Source organism: Geotrypetes seraphini, chromosome 12 (genome assembly GCF_902459505.1).
Source record: "Geotrypetes seraphini chromosome 12, aGeoSer1.1, whole genome shotgun sequence".
NCBI classification, from domain to species: Eukaryota; Metazoa; Chordata; class Amphibia; order Gymnophiona; family Dermophiidae; genus Geotrypetes; species Geotrypetes seraphini.
Genome location: NC_047095.1, coordinates 104201696 through 104221182, shown reverse-complemented (window position 1 = coordinate 104221182; position 19487 = coordinate 104201696). Strand labels below are relative to the sequence as shown.

Here is a 19487-nt window from a genome sequence, read left to right as displayed (position 1 = left end):
AGCAAGCCAAGACTGCGACAAGGAAAGGCTCCCCATCAATCAAAGCCTTCCCAAGCCTAAAGTCCAAGGGGCTCCCACAGGAGGCAAACTGCTGACCAAAGAACATAAGAACATAAGAGGGGAGTGGCTTAAGGAAGATGGCCGCGGGTAGCTGGAGTTAGATGCCACGGATGATCCTTGGCTGCTCTTACCTTTGAAATGGTGAAACGAAAATCTAAACTTTGGGTTTTTCCCGATGAATCTTTGCCAGCAGCTTCGGGCCCGATGGACACTTTTCTTCAGTGAGGGACGCCAACACAGCCGGAGGATTTCTCGGCTGGGAGAGACACGCTGGCTGAAGCGTCACAGCTCTCCCTCGAGGCAACATCACTAACCCCGGAAGAGCAAAGTCCTCCGAGTTGTTCGGGGGCGTTTGACCAGTCGACGGTGGAGAAAATGTCCCAGGGTGTTCACTCTCCAGACCTGCTGAGATCGGGAGTCAGCCCAGCAGGAGGAGTGGTGAAGCCAAATCGATTATCAGAGCATTCGGAGGAGTTGGAACAGAAATTGCCTCAGGATTTCCTGACACTAACTTCATCGCCTGCTGAAGTTCCAGGTACTGTTTCATCAGAGGATCTGGGTGTTGAACTGATACCAATGCAGAGACCCAAGGTTTTCAATATGGAGACAATTTGGGAAGCAATATCTAGTTTGCAAATCTCTTTGGGAACCCAAATGCAGCAACTTACCACACGTTATACCTCTGTTGTGTCTGAAAATTTGGAAATGAAGAATAGGATATCCAGCGTTGAAAATAAAGTGGATGGACATGAAATTAGAATAAAAACAGTGGAGTCCCAGGCTTTGGTCTGGGTAAGAGATAGTGGAAACCTTAATTTTAAGGTGGAAATGTTGGAAAACATGACTAGAAGAAGTAATCTTCGGATTATTAACTTTACCAAAATTGCCACTTATCTCAGCGCAGGATACATTTAAAAAGTATTTGAAAGAAGTTTTGAAAGTTCCCGAAACCTCCTATCTGCCTCTCACTAAAATATATTATTTACCTACCAGAGTACCTGCTCAAAAACCAAACCAGCAGAATTTGTCTGCTGATAGTTTGGATTTGACAAATTTCCTTGAGAGGTCAGGTGAAGAGATACCGGCAACTGCTACGCTATTTGTACAATTTGCTATTGATGCTGACAGGGAATAGATGCTTAAAATGTTTTTTAAGTTTAAAGATGTACCATTTATGACTAAAATAGTGAGAATGTATCCAGACGTGTCACGAATGACCCAAAAGAGAAGAAAACAATTTCTCATTTTGAGACCAAGGGTTCTGCAGTTAGGTGCGACATTTGCACTCAGATTCCCCTGTAAATGTGTAATGACCTATCAAGGGAATAGATTTATTTTCTTTGAACCTCAGCAGCTGACAAAATTTATTTCTGCTAAAAATCAAACTTAAAATTCTTGAGAGAATTTCAGTCTCAACCTAGCTCAAGTACAAGGTTTAAGGTTTGTTCTTCCTCGCTACCATCTTTTATTTTCTTTGTATTATTTGAAAAAGATTTCAGCCATTGTAAAGCTTTATCCCCTCTTAAATGAGGTCTAATGATACAAACCAGTAAAATTTATGTATGGGTCTAATGTTTTGCCGTATGAGAAAGGAAAAATTTTTTGCTTTGTTTATGTATTTCTAATGTATATTTTCTATATTGATTATGGTCTCATTTTAAATTTTGAACTGGAGTTGTATTACTTTCCTTGTTTTGACTAATATTATGTCAAGGTGGAAAACGACATATTCTTTCCTAAGGGTCCTTCAGTCACAAGGGGGCACCCGCTCAAGCCCAGAGGAGGGAGATTTGGTGGTGACACCAGGAAGTATTTCTTTACAGAAAGGGTGGTGGACCACTGGAACAAACTACCGGTGCAGGTGATCAAGGCCACTAGCGTGCTCGACTTTAAGAATAAATGGGACATCCAGTGGGATCTCTACGTGGGTCGAGCAGCACTCTGACTTAATGGGGTGGGACAATAGAGTGGGCAGACTTGATGGGCTATAGCCCTTTTCTGCCATCATCTTTCTATGTTTCTATGTTTCTAATACTATAAAATGAAAATAAAAATTATAAAAATAAAAAAAAAAGAACATAAGAATTGCCATCTCCGGATCAGACCCTAGGTCCATCATGTCCAGTGATCCATGCATGCGGATGCTCTGGCAGGTGTACCCTGGCATAGTTTTAGTCCCCATATCACTGTATGCTTCTCAAGGGAGATGTACATCTAATTTACCCTTACCCGTATCACTCTATGCCACTCTTAAGGAGATGTGCATCTAGTTTACCCTTAAATCCAGGAACGGTGGATTCTGCAATTACTTCCTCTGGGAGATCATTCCAGGTGTCCACCACTCGCTGCATGAAACAGAACTTCCTGATATTCATCCTGGACCTGTCCCCCCTCAGCTTCAGTCTATGTCAAGTTTCAAGTTTCAAGTTTAATAATTTTTTTGATTAATCGCTTAATCATACTTCTAAGCAATGTACAGTTTAAAATTACATTTGTTGGATGACAATACAAAAAAAAAACAATACAGAATTACAATCAATTTTAACATACTCTTAACATTAGGTAAGGAGGGATGAAATACAAATCTTTAAAGTAAAGAGAAAACATTTAAGGGAAAAATACAAAAAGTTAACAAAATAACAAAGTATAATAGGATAAAACTTAATAGGGTTATCGGATATTAAAATTAGTTTTCAAAGGCATCCTTGAAAAGAAATGTTTTTAAATTACTTTTAAATTTTCCGAATTCCTGTTCTTCCCTTAAAAATATTGGAAGGGCATTCCAATTCTGTGGTGCAGTAACTGAAAAAATAAATTGCCGTCTTGTATTAATAATTTTCAATGAAGGAATAGTCAATAGGTTTTGTTCATTAGATCTCAAAACTCTATTTGCGGAATATGGAATTAATAATTTAAATAAGAAGGCAGGAGTCTTATTACAAAGGGTTTTGAAGGTCATTATACAAAGCTTATACGTAATTCTATGAATAACTGGAAGCCAGTGTGCATTTTTAAGAAGTGGTGTTACATGGTCAAACTTTCTAGATTTGGTTATAAGCTTAATTGAGGCATTTTGAATGATTTGAAGACGTTTTATTTCGTTTAACACAATTCCTTTGAAGAGAGAATTGCAATAGTCAATTTTAGAAATCACCAAAAAGTGAATAAGGATATTAAGTGATTTGGAACATAGAAATTTAGAAATAGATTGAATTTTACGTAATCTGTAAAAGGTAGTTTTCATAATATTACTAATATGATCATGAAAATTTAGTTTATTATCAAAAATCACCCCTAAAATTTTTAAATTATTAACTAATAGCAGGGGGACGTTTTGTATAGTAATTGGAGTAACAAGAGGAAAACTATCTTTCCATGGAAAAAGCATAACATTAGTTTTTTTAATGTTAAGCGCCAATCTGTTTGTATCCAGCCAGTGATAAATTTGGTCAAGTTTCTCATTAATCGCTAAGATTTCAGAAGTATCATTAGTGTTTAATGGATGCAATAGCTGGATATCATCAGCATAGGCAAAAACTTGAAAACCTACAGATTGGCATAAAGTCATTAGTGGTGCAAGAAAGATGTTGAAAAGTAAAGGCGAGAGAATAGATCCTTGGGGGACCCCATGTGCAGTCTGTGTAGGTTTAGAAGAGGATTCATTGAAAAGAACAGTAGAGGTATGGTCAGTGAGATATGATGTAAACCAAGAGAGAACTTGATCTGTAACACCAATAGATTGAAGTCTGCCAAGAAGAAGTTGATGATCAATCATATCGAATGCTGCTGAAAGGTCGATAGAAATTAGCAGCATTGATTGATGATGATCTAAGAAATATTGGATAGAAGTGGTCATGCCAATTAGTGAATGTTCAGTGCTGTCTGAAACCAGTTTGATTAGGATGTAACACGTTGTTTTTTTCTACGAACTCTGAGATTTGATTGAAAACTACTTTTTCTGTGAGTTTTGCCAGAAATGGAATGTTTGCTATAGGTCTATAGTTAGATGGATCTTCATAGCCTATGTTTTTATCTTTGATAATGGGACGAATGTAAGATTTTTTTAGGGCCATGGGTACAATATGTTGAATTAAACTTTCTATAACTAATGTATGAATGAAAGGTCCAAAGATGTCGAAATAATGTTTAAGAATAAAGGGTGGAATTAGATCAGCTTTAGAGCCTTTGATATTCAGAGTTTTAAGAGTGGATTCAATTTCTTTTTGACTTGGTATTTTAAATCTTGAACATTTAGGAAGTAGTGATTCTGGATTAACTTGCTCAAGATCCTTTGTAATATGTAGATTATTAGTAAGTTTTCCTAATTTTATTGATTTTTTTTGATAAAATAATCAGCAAGCTCTTGTGCAGTGGGAATGGTGTTAGTTGGTTCTGATTGTTGTTTATTATTTGAAGTTGTTATATTATTTAGGATGGCATAAAGAACTGATGGATTTTTAGCTTTTAATATTTTATCGGAATAGAATTTCATTTTAGTTTGATTTATTTTTGCTTTATAGAATTTAGAATGTTCATTGTATGTTTGTAAATTATTTTGAGTTTTGTCTTTCCTCCACGTTCGCTCAAGAGATCTTAGTTGTTTTTTGAGGAGTGAAAGTTCAGTGGTGAACCATGGATTAAGGGTTTTACGAGCAGAAATGGTTTTATTTTGTACTGGTGCAAGTTTATTTATGACTGATTGTATGGCTGTATTCCAAAGGTTGATTAAATCATCAATTGAGTAAGTGACTGATTCAGAAAAATCTAATTTAAGTGATGCTTGTATTGATTCTGAAGAAAGATCATTAAAATTCCTAAAAGCAATTGTTTGTTGCTTAATGTTAGGTTTGATATATGGACTGGTATATGCTAATGAAATTAAGTAATGATCTGACCATGGCACTGGAAGGCAACAATTTATAGAAAAGTTGTTTCTTGCAGATGCTGTTATTAAGGCTGTATCAATGGTATGACCAGCTTGGTGAGTTGGCTGTGTTATTAATGAATGTAAGTCTAATTGTTTAATATGTCCTCTTGTCCGTGTCACATTGGACATTGTAAATAACTGCTTTCCCTGCTCCATTTTGTCAAATCCTTTCAGTATTTTGAAAGTTTCGATCAGATCCGCTCACAGTCTCCTCTTCTCAAGGGAGAACAACCCCAGTCTCCTAAGTCGTTCCTCATAGTCCAGGTTCTCCACACCTTTCACTAGCTTTGTTGCTCATCTCTGCACCCTCTCTAGCAGTTTTATATCCTTCTTTAGCTATGGAGACTAATGCTGGACGCAGTATTTCAGGTGTGGTCTGACCATGGCTCTGTAGAGCGGTATTATAACTTTCTCTGATCTACTCGTAATTCCCTTCTTTATCATGCCTAGCATTCTATTTGTTTTCCTCGCCGCTGCCGCACATTGTGCCAATGGTTTCAGGGTCCTATCAGTACACCCAGGTCCTTTTTCTGTTCGGTCTTTCCCAGAGTTACACCTGACATACTATACTTGTGATCTTTATTTTTTCTGCCTAAATGCATCACTTTGCATTTTTCCACATTAAAATTCATCTGCCATTTATCTGCCCACTTCTCCAATTGATTCAAGTCGCTCTGGAGTTCCTCGCTGTCCTTCTGCGATCTGATTGCCCGGCATAGCTTTGTGTCGTCTGCAAACTTGATGATTTCACTGGATGTTCCTTCTTCCAGGTCATTTATGAAAATATTAAATAAGATGGGTCCAAGTACCAAGCCCTGGGGTATACTTTTTCCCATTTTGAGAACTTCCCATTTATGCCCACTCTCTGTTTTCTGTTCTCTAGCCATTTGCCTATCCATCTTAGTATATCTCCCTCTATTCCATGGCCTTGTAATTTCCTGAGAAGTCTTACATGTGGAACCTTGTCGAATGCTTTCTGAAAGTCCAAGTATACAATATCCACCGGTTCTCCACTATCAATTTGTCTGTTCACTGTCTCAAAAAATTGAAGTAGGTTCATAATACATTTCCCTTTCCTGAACCCATGTTGACTAGCTTTTATCAGATCGTGTGTGTCCAGGTCCCGGACTATGCTATCTTTGATCAGCGCCTCAACCATCTTTCAAGGGACAGACGTGATATTCACAGGTCTGTAGTTGCCTGGCACTCCTCTTGATCCTTTTTTAAATATTGGCGTGATGTTTTGATTGACAAGTTTTTTTTCAATAGTTCTCCGATTTCAGTTCTTTTAGGACTCTCGGATGAATTCCGTCTGGTCCAGGAGATTTATCACTTTTAAGTTTGTCGATCTGGTGGTAAATCTGGTCCAAGTCCACTTCTACTGTGGTGAGGCTGTCCTGTACGACTCCCTTGAACACTTTCACTGTATCAGGTATTGTTGCTGTGTCTTCTTTTGTAAAGACAGAAGCAAAGAAGGAATTCAGTCTGTCTGCAATTTGTTTGTCATCCTTAATGCAGCCTTTTCCTCCCAGGTCGTCCAGCGGTCCCACCACCTTCCGTTCAGGTTTTTTCCCTTTTACGTATCTGAAAAAGGGCTATTTTCTCCTCGTAGACCTTTTTGGCAACTCTCACTGAGGAGATAAGGTTTCCCCCAACCCTGAATTCCCAGGAAGAAACAGTGACAACCTCAGAAGCCGAGAAAGTAGACCTAAATATCCTGTCCACTCCTCCATAGGAAGGAATCCTAGAAGGAGCGGCAGAGACAAACACACAACTGAGGCCTGAATCACAGAGAAATATTTGAGACCTGAGCCACCAGAGAATCCCTCAACTGAGGCCCAAGCCACAGGAAAATCTCCCAACTGAGGCCCAAGCCATGGGAAATTTCTGCACTGAGGCCTGAGCCATAGGAAAGTCCCCAACGGAGACCAGAGCCACAAGAAATGCTCTCAACTGAGGCCTGAGCCACAGGAAAATCACCAAAATTAAGGCCCGAGTTACAGGAAAACACACTGATCTAAGGCCCGAGCCACAGGAAAATCCCTCAACTGAGGCCAGGCCACAGGAAAAAACTCTCAACTGAGGCCTGAGCCGCCGGAAAGAACACGCAACGGAGGCCTGAGCCACTGGATAGAACATACAACGGAGGCCTGAGCCACTGGAAAGAACACTCAATTGAGGCCTGAGCCCTAGGAAAAATCTCTCAACTGAGGCCTGAGCCACAGGAAAGCCTTCTCAACTGAGGCATGAACCATGAGAAAGAATTCTCAACTGAGGCCTAAGCAGCAGGAACACCACTCACCTGAGGCTGAAGCCACAGAAACATCCCTAAATGGAGGCCTAAGCCACAGGAACATCTTTCATCTGAGGCCTAAGCCCCAGGAATATTCCTTGACTGAGGCTGAAGCCCCAAGAACACTCTCTGCCAGAGGCCGAAGCCCCAGGAACACTCTCTGTCTGAGGCCGAAGCTCCAGGAATACTCTTTCTCTGAGGCCTAAGCCACAGGACCACCCCCTGTTTGTGGCCTAAGCCTCAGGAATCTACCTTGTGTGAGGCCTAAGCCATAGGAACACACCGCATCTGAGGCCTAAGCCACAGGAACACTCATCATCCAAGGCCTAAGCGACCGGAACACTCTGCGTCTGAGGTCTAAGCCTCAGGAACACTCCTCATCTGAGGCCAAAGCCACAGGAACACTCCTCGTCTGAGGCCTAAGCAACCAGAACACTCCTCATCCAAGACCTAAGCCACCGGAACACACTGCGTCTGAGGCCTAAGCCCCAAGAACACTGCTCATCTGAGGCCTAAGCCACAGGAACACTCCTTATCTGAAGCCTAACCTACAGGAACAAGGACACACTTCCGCTGAGGCCAAAGCCACAGGCATACAACTACTGATGTTTAACACAGACTAGAACCATATAGGGATCAAAACTGGACACCGTCAGTTGCTTAACTTTCTTATACAAAAAAAACGTATGGGAAAGGAAGACATTTATATGGGCTAATCTACAAATAGAAAATGCAGTGGGGAGGACCGTGGCAGAAAATAGTGCTTAAGGCTCCCCACGTTTCATAACACTGAAGCCAGTAGCTAACGCCATGCCTACCCCATGGGTAGTCCCGCATCGACAAAGACCTGCCGACCTCTCCCTATCAGAAGGCATCTGGCCAAAAACACAACCATGTTCCTGTCAGTGGCCATCAATCACCCCTGACTGCATAATTCCCAGAAGACCAGCCACCCCCCATTGGAGGACCTGATAAACCAAAGGGAACCACCACCCAAAAGCTTACGGGACCAACCAGCAGAAGGAGGGTAGGCTACCGAAGACCGCGCTCCAACCGATTCCAAGCGTAACCAGAAGCAGCTAAAAAATGCTCAGCATCGCACTGAAAGGTTCCGGGGATCTCCCAGACATACAAGCCCTAAGGTGCCCCTATAGGACTCAAGCTCTTCTCACCAGATTGCACCAAGGCAGCAACCCGACCTGCCAAAAGTCAACTCACCATCACGTGCTTGCCACTGCCGCAAGGCGGGGAAGGAAAACACAGCCTTAGCTCATCTACGGGAAGGTATCAAAAGCCCTGCTGCTGATACCCCCCGAAAGGAAAGAATACCACCAGGCACCTCGAACTAGGCACTCATGTCCCCGGGAGAGTCCGTGAATCGAGCCATAGCAACCCCGAACTGCGATGCACCCAGAGTTCCCAACAAAAAGACTAGCACTCAATACCTTACTGTCTAATCTTCAGGCAATCCTCTTGGGTAAGAAGAAACTTCCTGAAGGTACTTTGCTGGTTCGGGTAAGGGACACTGGGGGGGGGAAAACTAGGTATTACCCTGAAGAGGGTGAGGTAGGGACATTGGGGGGACCCAGGTATACCTCCAAAGCTGGCATATTGTGCTAGAACACCTCTCCATTCTACAAGCCTGACCTGGCTCGAACGCTCTGTAGACCCAGGACCAATAGAATCCAGGAGCTGTGAGAAACACGTCCGCCAACCTGCTGGAGATAGAGTTTACTGGTTGGCTAGGAGGCTGTGCATCCAATATATTCTCTGAGAACAACTCAGTGAGCTCTATCTCCACCTGCTGGTTGATGGCTATTATCCCACTAGTCTCTGGATTCATCTGCTGCTGATGACAAGGAAATTTTATTTATTTTATAAAATTTTATACCGCCATGAATCTCAGCGGTTTCCAAAATTACACACATAAGAACATAAAATATATACACAAACTGTTACACAGGAACCCAATAAAATCATTATATATACACCTTACAGCATAACAATTGTACACTGTAAGGCACTTTCATCAATTGCTCATTCACTACAGTACAGAAGAAACATTACCCTATTACCTCATCTATTAAATTTATATCAGGCTCAACTATCTAAAGGTTGTATTACAGGTACTATGGCAGAATCTTTAACTATAGTTTTACCAAAGCCAAATAAAGATCCCATGTTGGTTTTAAATTATAGGCCTATTTCTTTGATTAACGTTGATGGAAAACTTCTAACTAAATTACTAGCTTTATGCTTGGCCAAGGCTCTCCCTTATATCATAGGTATGCACCAAATGGGGTTTGATGCTCAAAGACATTCTTCAAATAACACCAGACTGGCTTTTCATATGTTAAATTTGATGAAAGTCATGGATGATCCGGCTTTCTCTGTGTCCTTGGATGCAGAGAAGGCCTTTGATCATGTGGAATGGGCCTTTATGTATCAAGCAATGGATTGATTTAGAACATAAGAACATAAGCAATGCCTCTGCTGGGTTAGACCAGAGGTCCAAGGTGCCCAGAAGTCCACTCACGCGGCGGCCCATCAGGTCCAGGACCTGTGTAGTAATTCTCTATCTAAACCCTTAAGTCCCCTTTTCCTTCAGAAAATTATCTAATCCCTTCTTGAAACCCAATAGTGTTTGGTATAATAATAATAATAATAACAACAGTTTATATATCTCAAGACTATGAAGTTCTATGTGGTTTACAATGATTAAAAGATGCTACAGATTGAGTAGAATTAACAAAGTTAAGAGCTAGTGATAAACAGCTCTAGAGATCAGATATTGTGGACTAAGATTGTACAGGTCAGTTACCTAAATACTTCAGGAAAATATATGTTTTAAGGTTTTTCCTAAATTCCCCATAAATAGTAGACATAAGCAGTTGTTCCAGGTCTTTATCCCATAATGCTGCCTGATGTGCAAAAAGATGTTGATGATGTTTTTTAAATTTACATCCTCTAACCGGTGGGGAAACAAAATTAAAGTGTGAACTTCTCTTATATCTGTTGGTTGTGAAAGAGAAAAGGGCAGTTATATATTTAGGGGCTAATCCGAATAGTACCTTAAAGCAAAAACATCCAAACTTGAACCTCACAAGTGCCTCCATCGGCAGCCAATGCAGAAGTTGGTAGGAAGGCGTTACATGATCGAACTTCTTCAACCCCAAAATTATCCTGACCGCTGCATTTTGTATCAGCTGTAATTGCCGCATATTCTTCTGGGAAATTGCCAAATAGGCTATATTACAGTAATCTAGTTGACTCAGTATAAGGGACTGTACCAGAATTCTAAATGATGAAACATCAAAATATGCTTTAATGGATCGAAGCTTCCAGAGAATAAAAAACCCTTTCTAACCAAGGAGTCCACCTGGTCCTTTATGGTTAGGTTCTGGTCCAATGTTACACCCAATACTTTCATATAGATTGAATAGGATAACTGAGGATGCACAGTGATGATTTATTGTCAAGCGGGTGTGATGAAGCTACAAAGAATTTTGGGGTTTTTTTCCGAATTAAGCTTTAATCTGAATTCACTCATCCATTGCTCCATCAAATTTAGTGCTTTTGTTGCCTTAGGGGTAATTTCCGAGAGAGAGGTGGTGAATGGGATAATGATCATAAAGTCATCTGCATAACTAAATAATTTTATCCCTAGCTGGGAGAGTTGCGCACCTAATAAAGACATGTAAACATTGAAAAGCTATGGGGATAGTGGTGACCCCTGCGGCACGCCAAATGGATTGCTCCAGGTATCAGAGAGATTGTAATTAAAATGTACTTGATAATTGTGAGACATAAGGAAACCTCAAAACCAATCTAAGACCTCTCCTCTGATTCCAATTGCGTCTAGGCATTGTAACAGTTTCCCATGGTTCACTAAGTCAAAGGCAGAGCTCGTGTCAAATTGCATTAAGGCCCTTACTAAATAAGAAACGCAAATTATTCAAGATAGCCACAATTACTGTCTCAGTGCTAAACAAAGGTCTAAAACCAGATTGAGTTTCATGCAAAAGAGAGAACTGATCAAGATATTCCTTCAATTGGGTATGTACCAGTCCTTCCATGATTTTCATAATAAATGGAATGGATGCTACTGGTCTATAGTTGGTTACTAATGCTGATGATTCTTTACAATTTTTTGGAATTGGGGTTATTATAATATGACCATTATTAGTGAGGAATTTTCCATTTTTTAAGTTATTGGTTAAATAATTCAGCAAAGATAGTTTAAAGTCTAATGGAGCTGCTTTCATAATTTCTGGGGGACATGAGTCCAAAACACACTTGTTATATAATTTGATATAATTATTCCATTCTAAATCTTGAAAGGAACTCCAAATCATGTCCGCTGGTATTTCATTTCCTTGTATGTTAGCTATTTGATGTTCATATATGTCTTTTGCCGAACAGTTATTTCTCAGATTTTTAATTTTTGAATCAAAATGTTGTGCTAAATTGTTTGCTGAAGGTAGTTTAATAATATGCATGAGTTGAGTTTAACGTGTGGTATCAAATAAATTTGTAACCAAGTTGAACAGTTCTTTTGTGTTGATTTCTATTGAGCTAGTATTAGATCAGTTAATTTTGGATGAGTAAAATGCTTTACGTTTTTTTTTTAGCAATTGTTTGTAGAGTTTTATGTTGGATCTCCAGTTGTTCCGGTCTGATAATTTTCCCATTTTTTTCCAAATTCTTTCCATTCGTCTTACTAATTGTTTCATTTTTAGAAATTCATTGTCAAACCATTTGTTGTATTTATTTGAGTAGCTTTTACTATTTCGTTTAGGAGCAATTTTATCTAAAATGGATGTGCTAGTTTTCTTCCAGTGATCACAGAAATCAACCCCTTCAGGTTTGGTAGATGTAGTGGTTCTGTTAGGTTTTACTTCCCTTATCCTTTGTTTAAGGGTATGTTGATGTCTTCCATTACTTGAGATTACATTAATATGGTTTACTCTGTCTTCCTGTTGGTTAATTATAAACTTAATAGATGGATCCAGATAATGGACTGAGTGTAATTGTGAACAGAGTGAGTTAACATCCTTAATGCTACCGCTTATTAAATATATCAATAGGAAATTCATGTTTCATTCCTGTCGTAATAACTATAGTGGTTTCCCTATCACTCACAATTTCTAAGTTATTTAATTAGCACTAAATAAGATTGCTCAGTTCTTAAAGTGTAGCCAATTCCAAATAGTAATAATTATGTTGAGGGAGTTAACTCTCATGACCCAAATCTCACAAATGTTTAACAGACCAGCAAGTAAAGTGCAGAGTGCAAGAACCTCAGCTTAATTTCTCACCCAATTCACAGTTCAGTGCAGTGAAGTTCAGCATGTAGAATCTTGAAAAACGAACACTGTTCAGCAAGTGAGGAGCAAAATCTTTAGTTTTGAATTCCGCATGGCTTTCTGCAAAGGCGGGCACTCGCCTTTGACTCAAGTATTAGACGGCGTGCCGAACGGTGGTGCGCCATTAGGCTCTGCCTTTTCAAAGGGGTGAAGAACCACTGGGCAGACCTTGGGGCAGAGCCAAAGGTCAGGTCGGCAGTGCAGGAAGGGAATATGGAGGTTCCCTTCCTCTGTGCTCTGCCAGCTGAAGAAAAAGGTTGTGGCTCCTCAATGGACCTTTTCAAAGGGCTGATGAACCACTGGGCAGACCTTGGGGCAGAGCCAAAGGCCCTGAAGCAGAGTCCGGTGGTCAGGTCGGCAAGGCAGGGAGGGAAGATGGCGGTTCCTTTCCTCTGTGCTCTGGTATTGGTTCCAGATTTATACAAATGATTCAAACCTTGTATAGTTCCCCTTCTGCCAGATTATATATAAATAATACTTTTTCAGAATGTTTTCGTCTGGAGAGGGGATTTAAACAAGGGTACCAATTATCTCCTTTGCTATTATTCTGGAACCCTTGCTATTGGCTATTCAACAGGCAGAGGAGATACAGGGTATTCCTTATGCTGGTTGAGAATATAAGGTCTCTGTTTATGCAGATTATATTTTGCTTCATTTGAGGAATCTTGAATCTACCATCCCACATTTACTAGATTTGATTGACAGATTTGGAAAATTTTCAGGATATAAAATAAATTGGAGTAAATCTGAGTCCTTCCATTAAATTTACACTGTCCAAAAGGATTATTTAACACATTCCCTTTTCTTTGGAAGGAAGGGGGTATAAAATATTTAGGTTTTAGATTCAGAAAATGTTAGAAGAGACTATGAAAGTAAATGAAAAATCCTTATTGCTAAAGGTCTCAGAATTGTGTGAGCAAAGGAATCCACTACATCTGTCTTGGTGGAGGAGAGTCCAAATGGTTAAAATAATTATTTTGCCTGTGGTTTGCTACCAATTGGGTATGCTGCCAGCTTATTTTCAGGGGTCCTTTTACAAGAAGCTGAATAGCATTCTTACCAAATTTATTTGGCTAGGTAAACTATTAGAATTGCTTTAGTATCTTTACAAAAACCAATTACGGTGGATGGGGTAAATTTCCCAAACTTTTATAGGTATCATCAGGCCTATATACTGCGTCAGGATATGTATTGGGTCCTTCCTGAGCTCATGGAACATCTTCCTGATTGGCTGCACTTAGAGTGGTAAATTATGTCCCCATTACGGCTGTCTCATGTGATGAGTATCAAATTACCTAGTTATGTTAAGGACAATAGTATTATATTTGACACCTGGAAAACCTTGAAATTTATTAACAATTTAACAGAAATGCCAGTAGAGAATTCCATGTGTCAATCCTTATGGCTAAACTCCAAGTTTCAAATTAGTGAGTCTAAGATCACCTGGAATCATTGGATGCAGGCAGGCATAAGTACACTAGATGATACTATATCAAATGGGAAAATGCTTGATTTTTCATGACTGCAACAATCTTTTGGTATTTCAAAGACTCAAATTTATAAGTGGTTGCAGTTGAAGCAAGCCATTCAGAAGGGGTGCCCTGAATGATAAAATTTAAAAAATTATTATAGCTTGCAGGTTCTAAGCTTCCAGACAGATTTGCTAGGACATCAGGCCACCCGGTGGTATAAATTAATATCTGAATTCTTGAATAAAAAGCCAAAAACTTGTCTTAGAGACATTTGGAGTATTGAGATAGAGCAGCATATTTCTGCATCTCAATGGTCATGAATTTGATTTGTTTTTGGAGGATGAGATGTACAGCATCAGCATCTATGACACAAACATGGTTTTTTTGTTACATAGAAGTTTCTGGACCCCTGTTAGTTTACAAAACTTAGACAGTTGTAAATATAATAGATGCTGGCACTGTCATCTTGATGTAGAGACACTGGATCATCTGCTGTTCTATTGTCCTTTGATACTTAACTTTTGGAAGTCAATATGGGGATAGATTAATACCATACTGGAGGCATATTAAGCCCCCCATGGACCACTATAAATGCCAGCTTTTCCTAATTATGACCGGGATAGCCATGCAAATGATTACTCGCAATTGGAAGAATTGGGATAGCCCTAGTTTTCCTTTCTGGTGGGCAAGCTTGTGCTTAACTTATAAGTATGAGAAAATGAATGCTGATTAGCTGGGGCATAATAAGATATTCAAATTGGTTTGGTGTCCATTGACATCTTTTGTAGATTTGTTATAGTTGCCCTTTAGTTTCCATTTTATTGCACCCACACATCCAGGGGTGTGGGAACGGGAGGGGGGTATATCTTTTGTTTGGTATTATTCCTGATGGTAGTGATAGATGGGGAGGGAATTTTTATCTTTTATATAGATTCTGATTGTTTTTAAGTGCTTATTTGATGATGATTATTATTATTTGTATGTAAGTTGTATTGCACTTTTTGTTGGCATTAAAAATTAAATAAAGTTTAAAAAAAGTTTTGTGACTGTTTCACTTTTGTGCAGATTGATCCACACTTTGAATTTGTGATTTTGTGGCATGCCTTTTGTGAAGGTGGTTTTGGAGGGGGCTGTCTACAGTGCATTATTTTTTTCTACCGTATTTGATTTAACACACATGTGCAAGTAGTTTCAGTTGACCTGCTTGCTTGAATAGAAGTGGAATTTTTTGCCATATGAAGCTGAACTGAGGCTTTTTCTCCACTTCTTTTTCTTTTCTCCTCTCTTTCTGTGTGCAAGTGAGTGAGTGTAGTGTGTGTGTGGTGGATGGGAAGGCCTTGCAGTATCCCAAAGATCCCTGTTTTTTCCATATAGGGCATAAATTGAAGTAGTTTTGATTGTATATGTCCCTTTCCTGAAGAGATCTTAATAATTGAAATCACCCATTATTATAGTATTGCCCATTTCTCCAACTTTCCTAATCTCTGAAAACATTTCTTCATCTGTCTGTTCATTTTGTCCCAGGGGATGTTAGTATAACCCAACCTTTATATTCCTTCCCTTCACACATGGAATTTATATCCATAAGGATTCTACACTGCTATCTATATCATGCAGAATGTTTATTTGATACAATTCACTTTTTAACATATAGCACAACCCCTCTTCAATTTGATCTACTCTATCCTTGCGATATAATTTGTACCCAGGTAACACAGTGTCCCATTGATTGTCCTCCTTCCACCAGGTCTCAGAGATGCCTATTATATCTATCTCATCATTCAGTGCTATATACTGTAACTCTCCTATTTTATTTTTTAGGCTTCTAGCATTTGCATACAGATACTTCAAATTGTGGGGTTTTTTCTTGCAACTACAAGCTGCTGAGAAGATAGGGAACATTTGAGTCTTTTACTCTGACTTCCTCTTAAACCCTCATAGCTTTCTTTGACCATTATTGGAACATTTCTACCGGGACTCCCTAAATATCCTGTTTCAATATCCTCCAAGGTTACCTCACACTGAACCATCTATTCCTGGGCAACTGACGTCTTTCCCCCACATCTCGGTTTAAAAGCTGCTCTATCTACTTTTTAAATGTTAGGGCCGGCAGCCTGGTTCCATCCCAGTTAAGGTGGAGTCTGTCCTTATGTAACAAGCTCCCCCTTTTCCAGAAGGTTGCCCAGTTCCTTACAAATCTAAATCCCTCACCCCTGCATCATTGTCTCAACCACACATTGAGACTTCAGAGCTCTACCTGCCTTGTGGGTCCTGTGTGTGGAACTGGGAGCATTTCTGAAAATGCAACCCTGGAGGATCTGGATTTTAGCTTTCTACCTAAGATCCTAAATTTGGCTTCCAGAACCTCCCTCCCACATTTTCCTATGTCATTGGTTCCTACATGTACCAAGACAACTGTCTCCTCCCCTCCTATCAGTACTTTTCTTAAATACCATTGTCTTAAATGAACCATTGTCTTTTACAAGCCTAATATCCAGAAAATATGTTTCAGATGGGTGTTTCAAAGTTAAATCTTTGGATGGCATTCATTTAATCACTGATAAAAGTTATTCAGCTCCATTCATTTTTTAAAAATTATGTTAGCCCTTCGTGATATATATCATCTGGTTCAATTGATTTGCTAATCTTTTATTGTCAAATTGCCCATAACATCTTCAAGTTCTATAGAGATACTGTCCAGAAAATGCATTGGTAACACTGGAAATGGATCTATCCTATCAATATGCATTTATCAAAGAAGCAGCTTTAAATTAAAACATAATTCCTCCAATATCAACCCCAAATCCCCCACCCCAATGTGTACTATCATGAGGAACATCCCCAATCACCATCCCACCCAAGAGGAGAATTCTAGACTTCTATACCACTTCCCTGCATACCCTTCCCACCATCTGAATGAAGTTTGAGACATTTGTCTCTATTAACATCTTTGACCCATAACTCTGAGAGGAAGGGTCAGAGCCCCAACTTTAAATCATGCCCCAACACTTACTACTTTACCAGTGGGGCAATAATGATCCCCAAATACTCATATTGCTTTATCAGCCTTCTGCATGCAGCTAATAAACCTTCCCTAATGTATCAGTCTACTCATGTGTTTTTGTCTTCCCATTTTTTAAATTTAAATTACTTAGAAATTTTTTAATAAGTGTTTTATCAAATTTTAAATAAAACTTGAAACTTGAAAACTTGAAAATGGTGACTCTGATCCTTAGCTATAGTTTTTCAGAACTATCTTTAATGGTCAAGTTATCAAAGAAGGTTGTACCATCCTTGTTTGGAAGACTGTAGTACCATGAGCCTACTGTAGTACCATGAGCTACTATTTTCAATCTGAGCTTGAAAATCAACCAAATTTTCTGAGGATCTCATGCCCTCCATCAAAACCCCTAGAGACACCACTACTATATGCTGGGGGATCAGTAAGAGAAGGGTTAGGTCTATCACCAGTGGAGTTGGAGGGGATCAGGATTCAAATTGGGGGAATGCTTGCATTTCTGAACAATGGTCTGTGGCATCTGCTTGTATGTAGCATGAGTGCACATACTACCTGCTCTTAAATGTAGCCATGTTATTTTCAGTCATTAGTGTTAAAGTACCAGGTACTAATTCAATGTGCATATCACATTCATTCTCCATACAGTTAGCATCTTGGCTGAGTGGTGAAGGGCATAGGGCTTGGGCCCTTTTAGAGCACTTTAGTAAACAGCCCTCATGATATATGTGAGATAATGAGATGATAATCTTCTCTCTCAGATATGGATACCTGTACAACATGCCCAGATGATCAATGGTCCAATCAGAAAAAAGATGCCTGCATCCCAAAAGTGATAACTTTCTTGTCTTTTGAAGAGCCTCTAGGAATAGTTTTAACGTTTATCAGCATGTTCTTCTTTCTCATCACTGCTGCCATCCTGGGAATCTTTATTTATTTCAGAGACACTCCCATAGTGAGAGCCAACAATAGACACATCAGTTACATTCTCCTCATCTCCCTCATGTTCTGCTTCCTCTGTTCATTGTTATTCATTGGGCATCCTGAGGATATTACCTGCATTCTCAGACAAACTACATTCGGGATCACTTTCTCCATTGCTCTCTCCTCTATACTTGCAAAAACCATCACTGTGATCACAGCCTTCCAAACTACCAAACCAGGAAGCAAGCTCCGCAAATGGATGGGTTCCAGGGTCTCTAACTCTATAGTCCTTTCCTGTTCCCTTATTCAAACATTTATGTGTCTTGCCTGGTTTTTCAGTGCTCCTCCATTTGCATATCTTAATATGAGATCAGAAATTGGAACGATACTAATTGAATGTAATGAAGGGTCAGTAATTGCATTTTACTGTGTTCTGGGTTATCTGGGATTTCTGGCTGGTATCAGCTTCATCATAGCTTTCCTAGCAAGAAATCTACCTGATAGTTTCAATGAGGCCAAGTACATCACCTTCAGCATGCTGATCTTTTGCAGTGTCTGGATCTCCTTCATCCCAACATACTTGAGCACCAAGGGCAAATATATGGTGGCAGTAGAGATATTTGCTATTCTGGCCTCCAGCACTGGACTGTTGGGTTGTATCTTTCTTCCTAAATGCTATATTATTCTGCTGAGGCCTGAGAGAAACAACAAGAAAGACCTAAGAAAAACATAGGGGCCCTTTTACCAAACTGCATTAAATGCTATCACATATTTAATATGGGGAAAATGATTGATCAGAAAGTGCATTAAAGCTTTTTGTAGTAATTTGCCAGTTAGCATGTACTAATCAAAAGTGGTGGGTCATGGGAAGGGAATGGGCACTCCAATGTTGTCCTGCAAGCACATTAAAATGATCAAATGCAAACTGGATAATGTGGACTTAACAAAGAAGTTAGAACTTCCTAATTGTTAGATGTTAAATGTTCCCACCTTAATTTTTGCAAGTCCCAAGCACTAAATATAAAATTAGCATGTGTCCTGAAAATAAAATAAAATAAAAGAATGGCCCTTAAATATTACTCAGCACACAGGAAAATACCATGTGAAAGCACAATTAAGACTTTGGGTGAAAGGACGCAGACACAGAAAGCGTTGGTCCCTGGTACCCCATCAGCCCCCAACCATTTTGAGTTTTTAGTAGAACAAACAACAAACACCAGCCATCCAAAGCAGCTCCCCCTACTGGGAGGGCCACTCACCACAACACTCATCTCCAATCATCCAGAACAGCAACAAACACTCCACAACCATTCTCCCCAATCAAACCCCCCCAATTTGGGTGCAGTTTTGGTTCTCACATTGCTGTTTGTACTTGCATTTTTGGTATGTGTAACATTGATGTCCTTATTGCCCTTGTTATCTTGTTGTT

The 19487-nt window shown here is 39.5% G+C and overlaps 1 protein-coding gene across 1 annotated transcript in view; it reads left to right on the top strand.

Annotated features, from left to right (window-relative positions):
• The window catches only part of LOC117346211 (vomeronasal type-2 receptor 26-like), a 30310-nt gene extending 11519 nt beyond the window's left edge, over positions 1 to 18791 (top strand). The window contains exon 6 of the mRNA XM_033915613.1: positions 17896 to 18791. Within this exon, the coding sequence (XP_033771504.1) occupies positions 17896 to 18791 (896 nt within the window). The remainder of the gene's footprint in view (positions 1 to 17895) is intronic.
• The last annotated feature ends 696 nt before the right edge of the window (positions 18792 to 19487 follow it).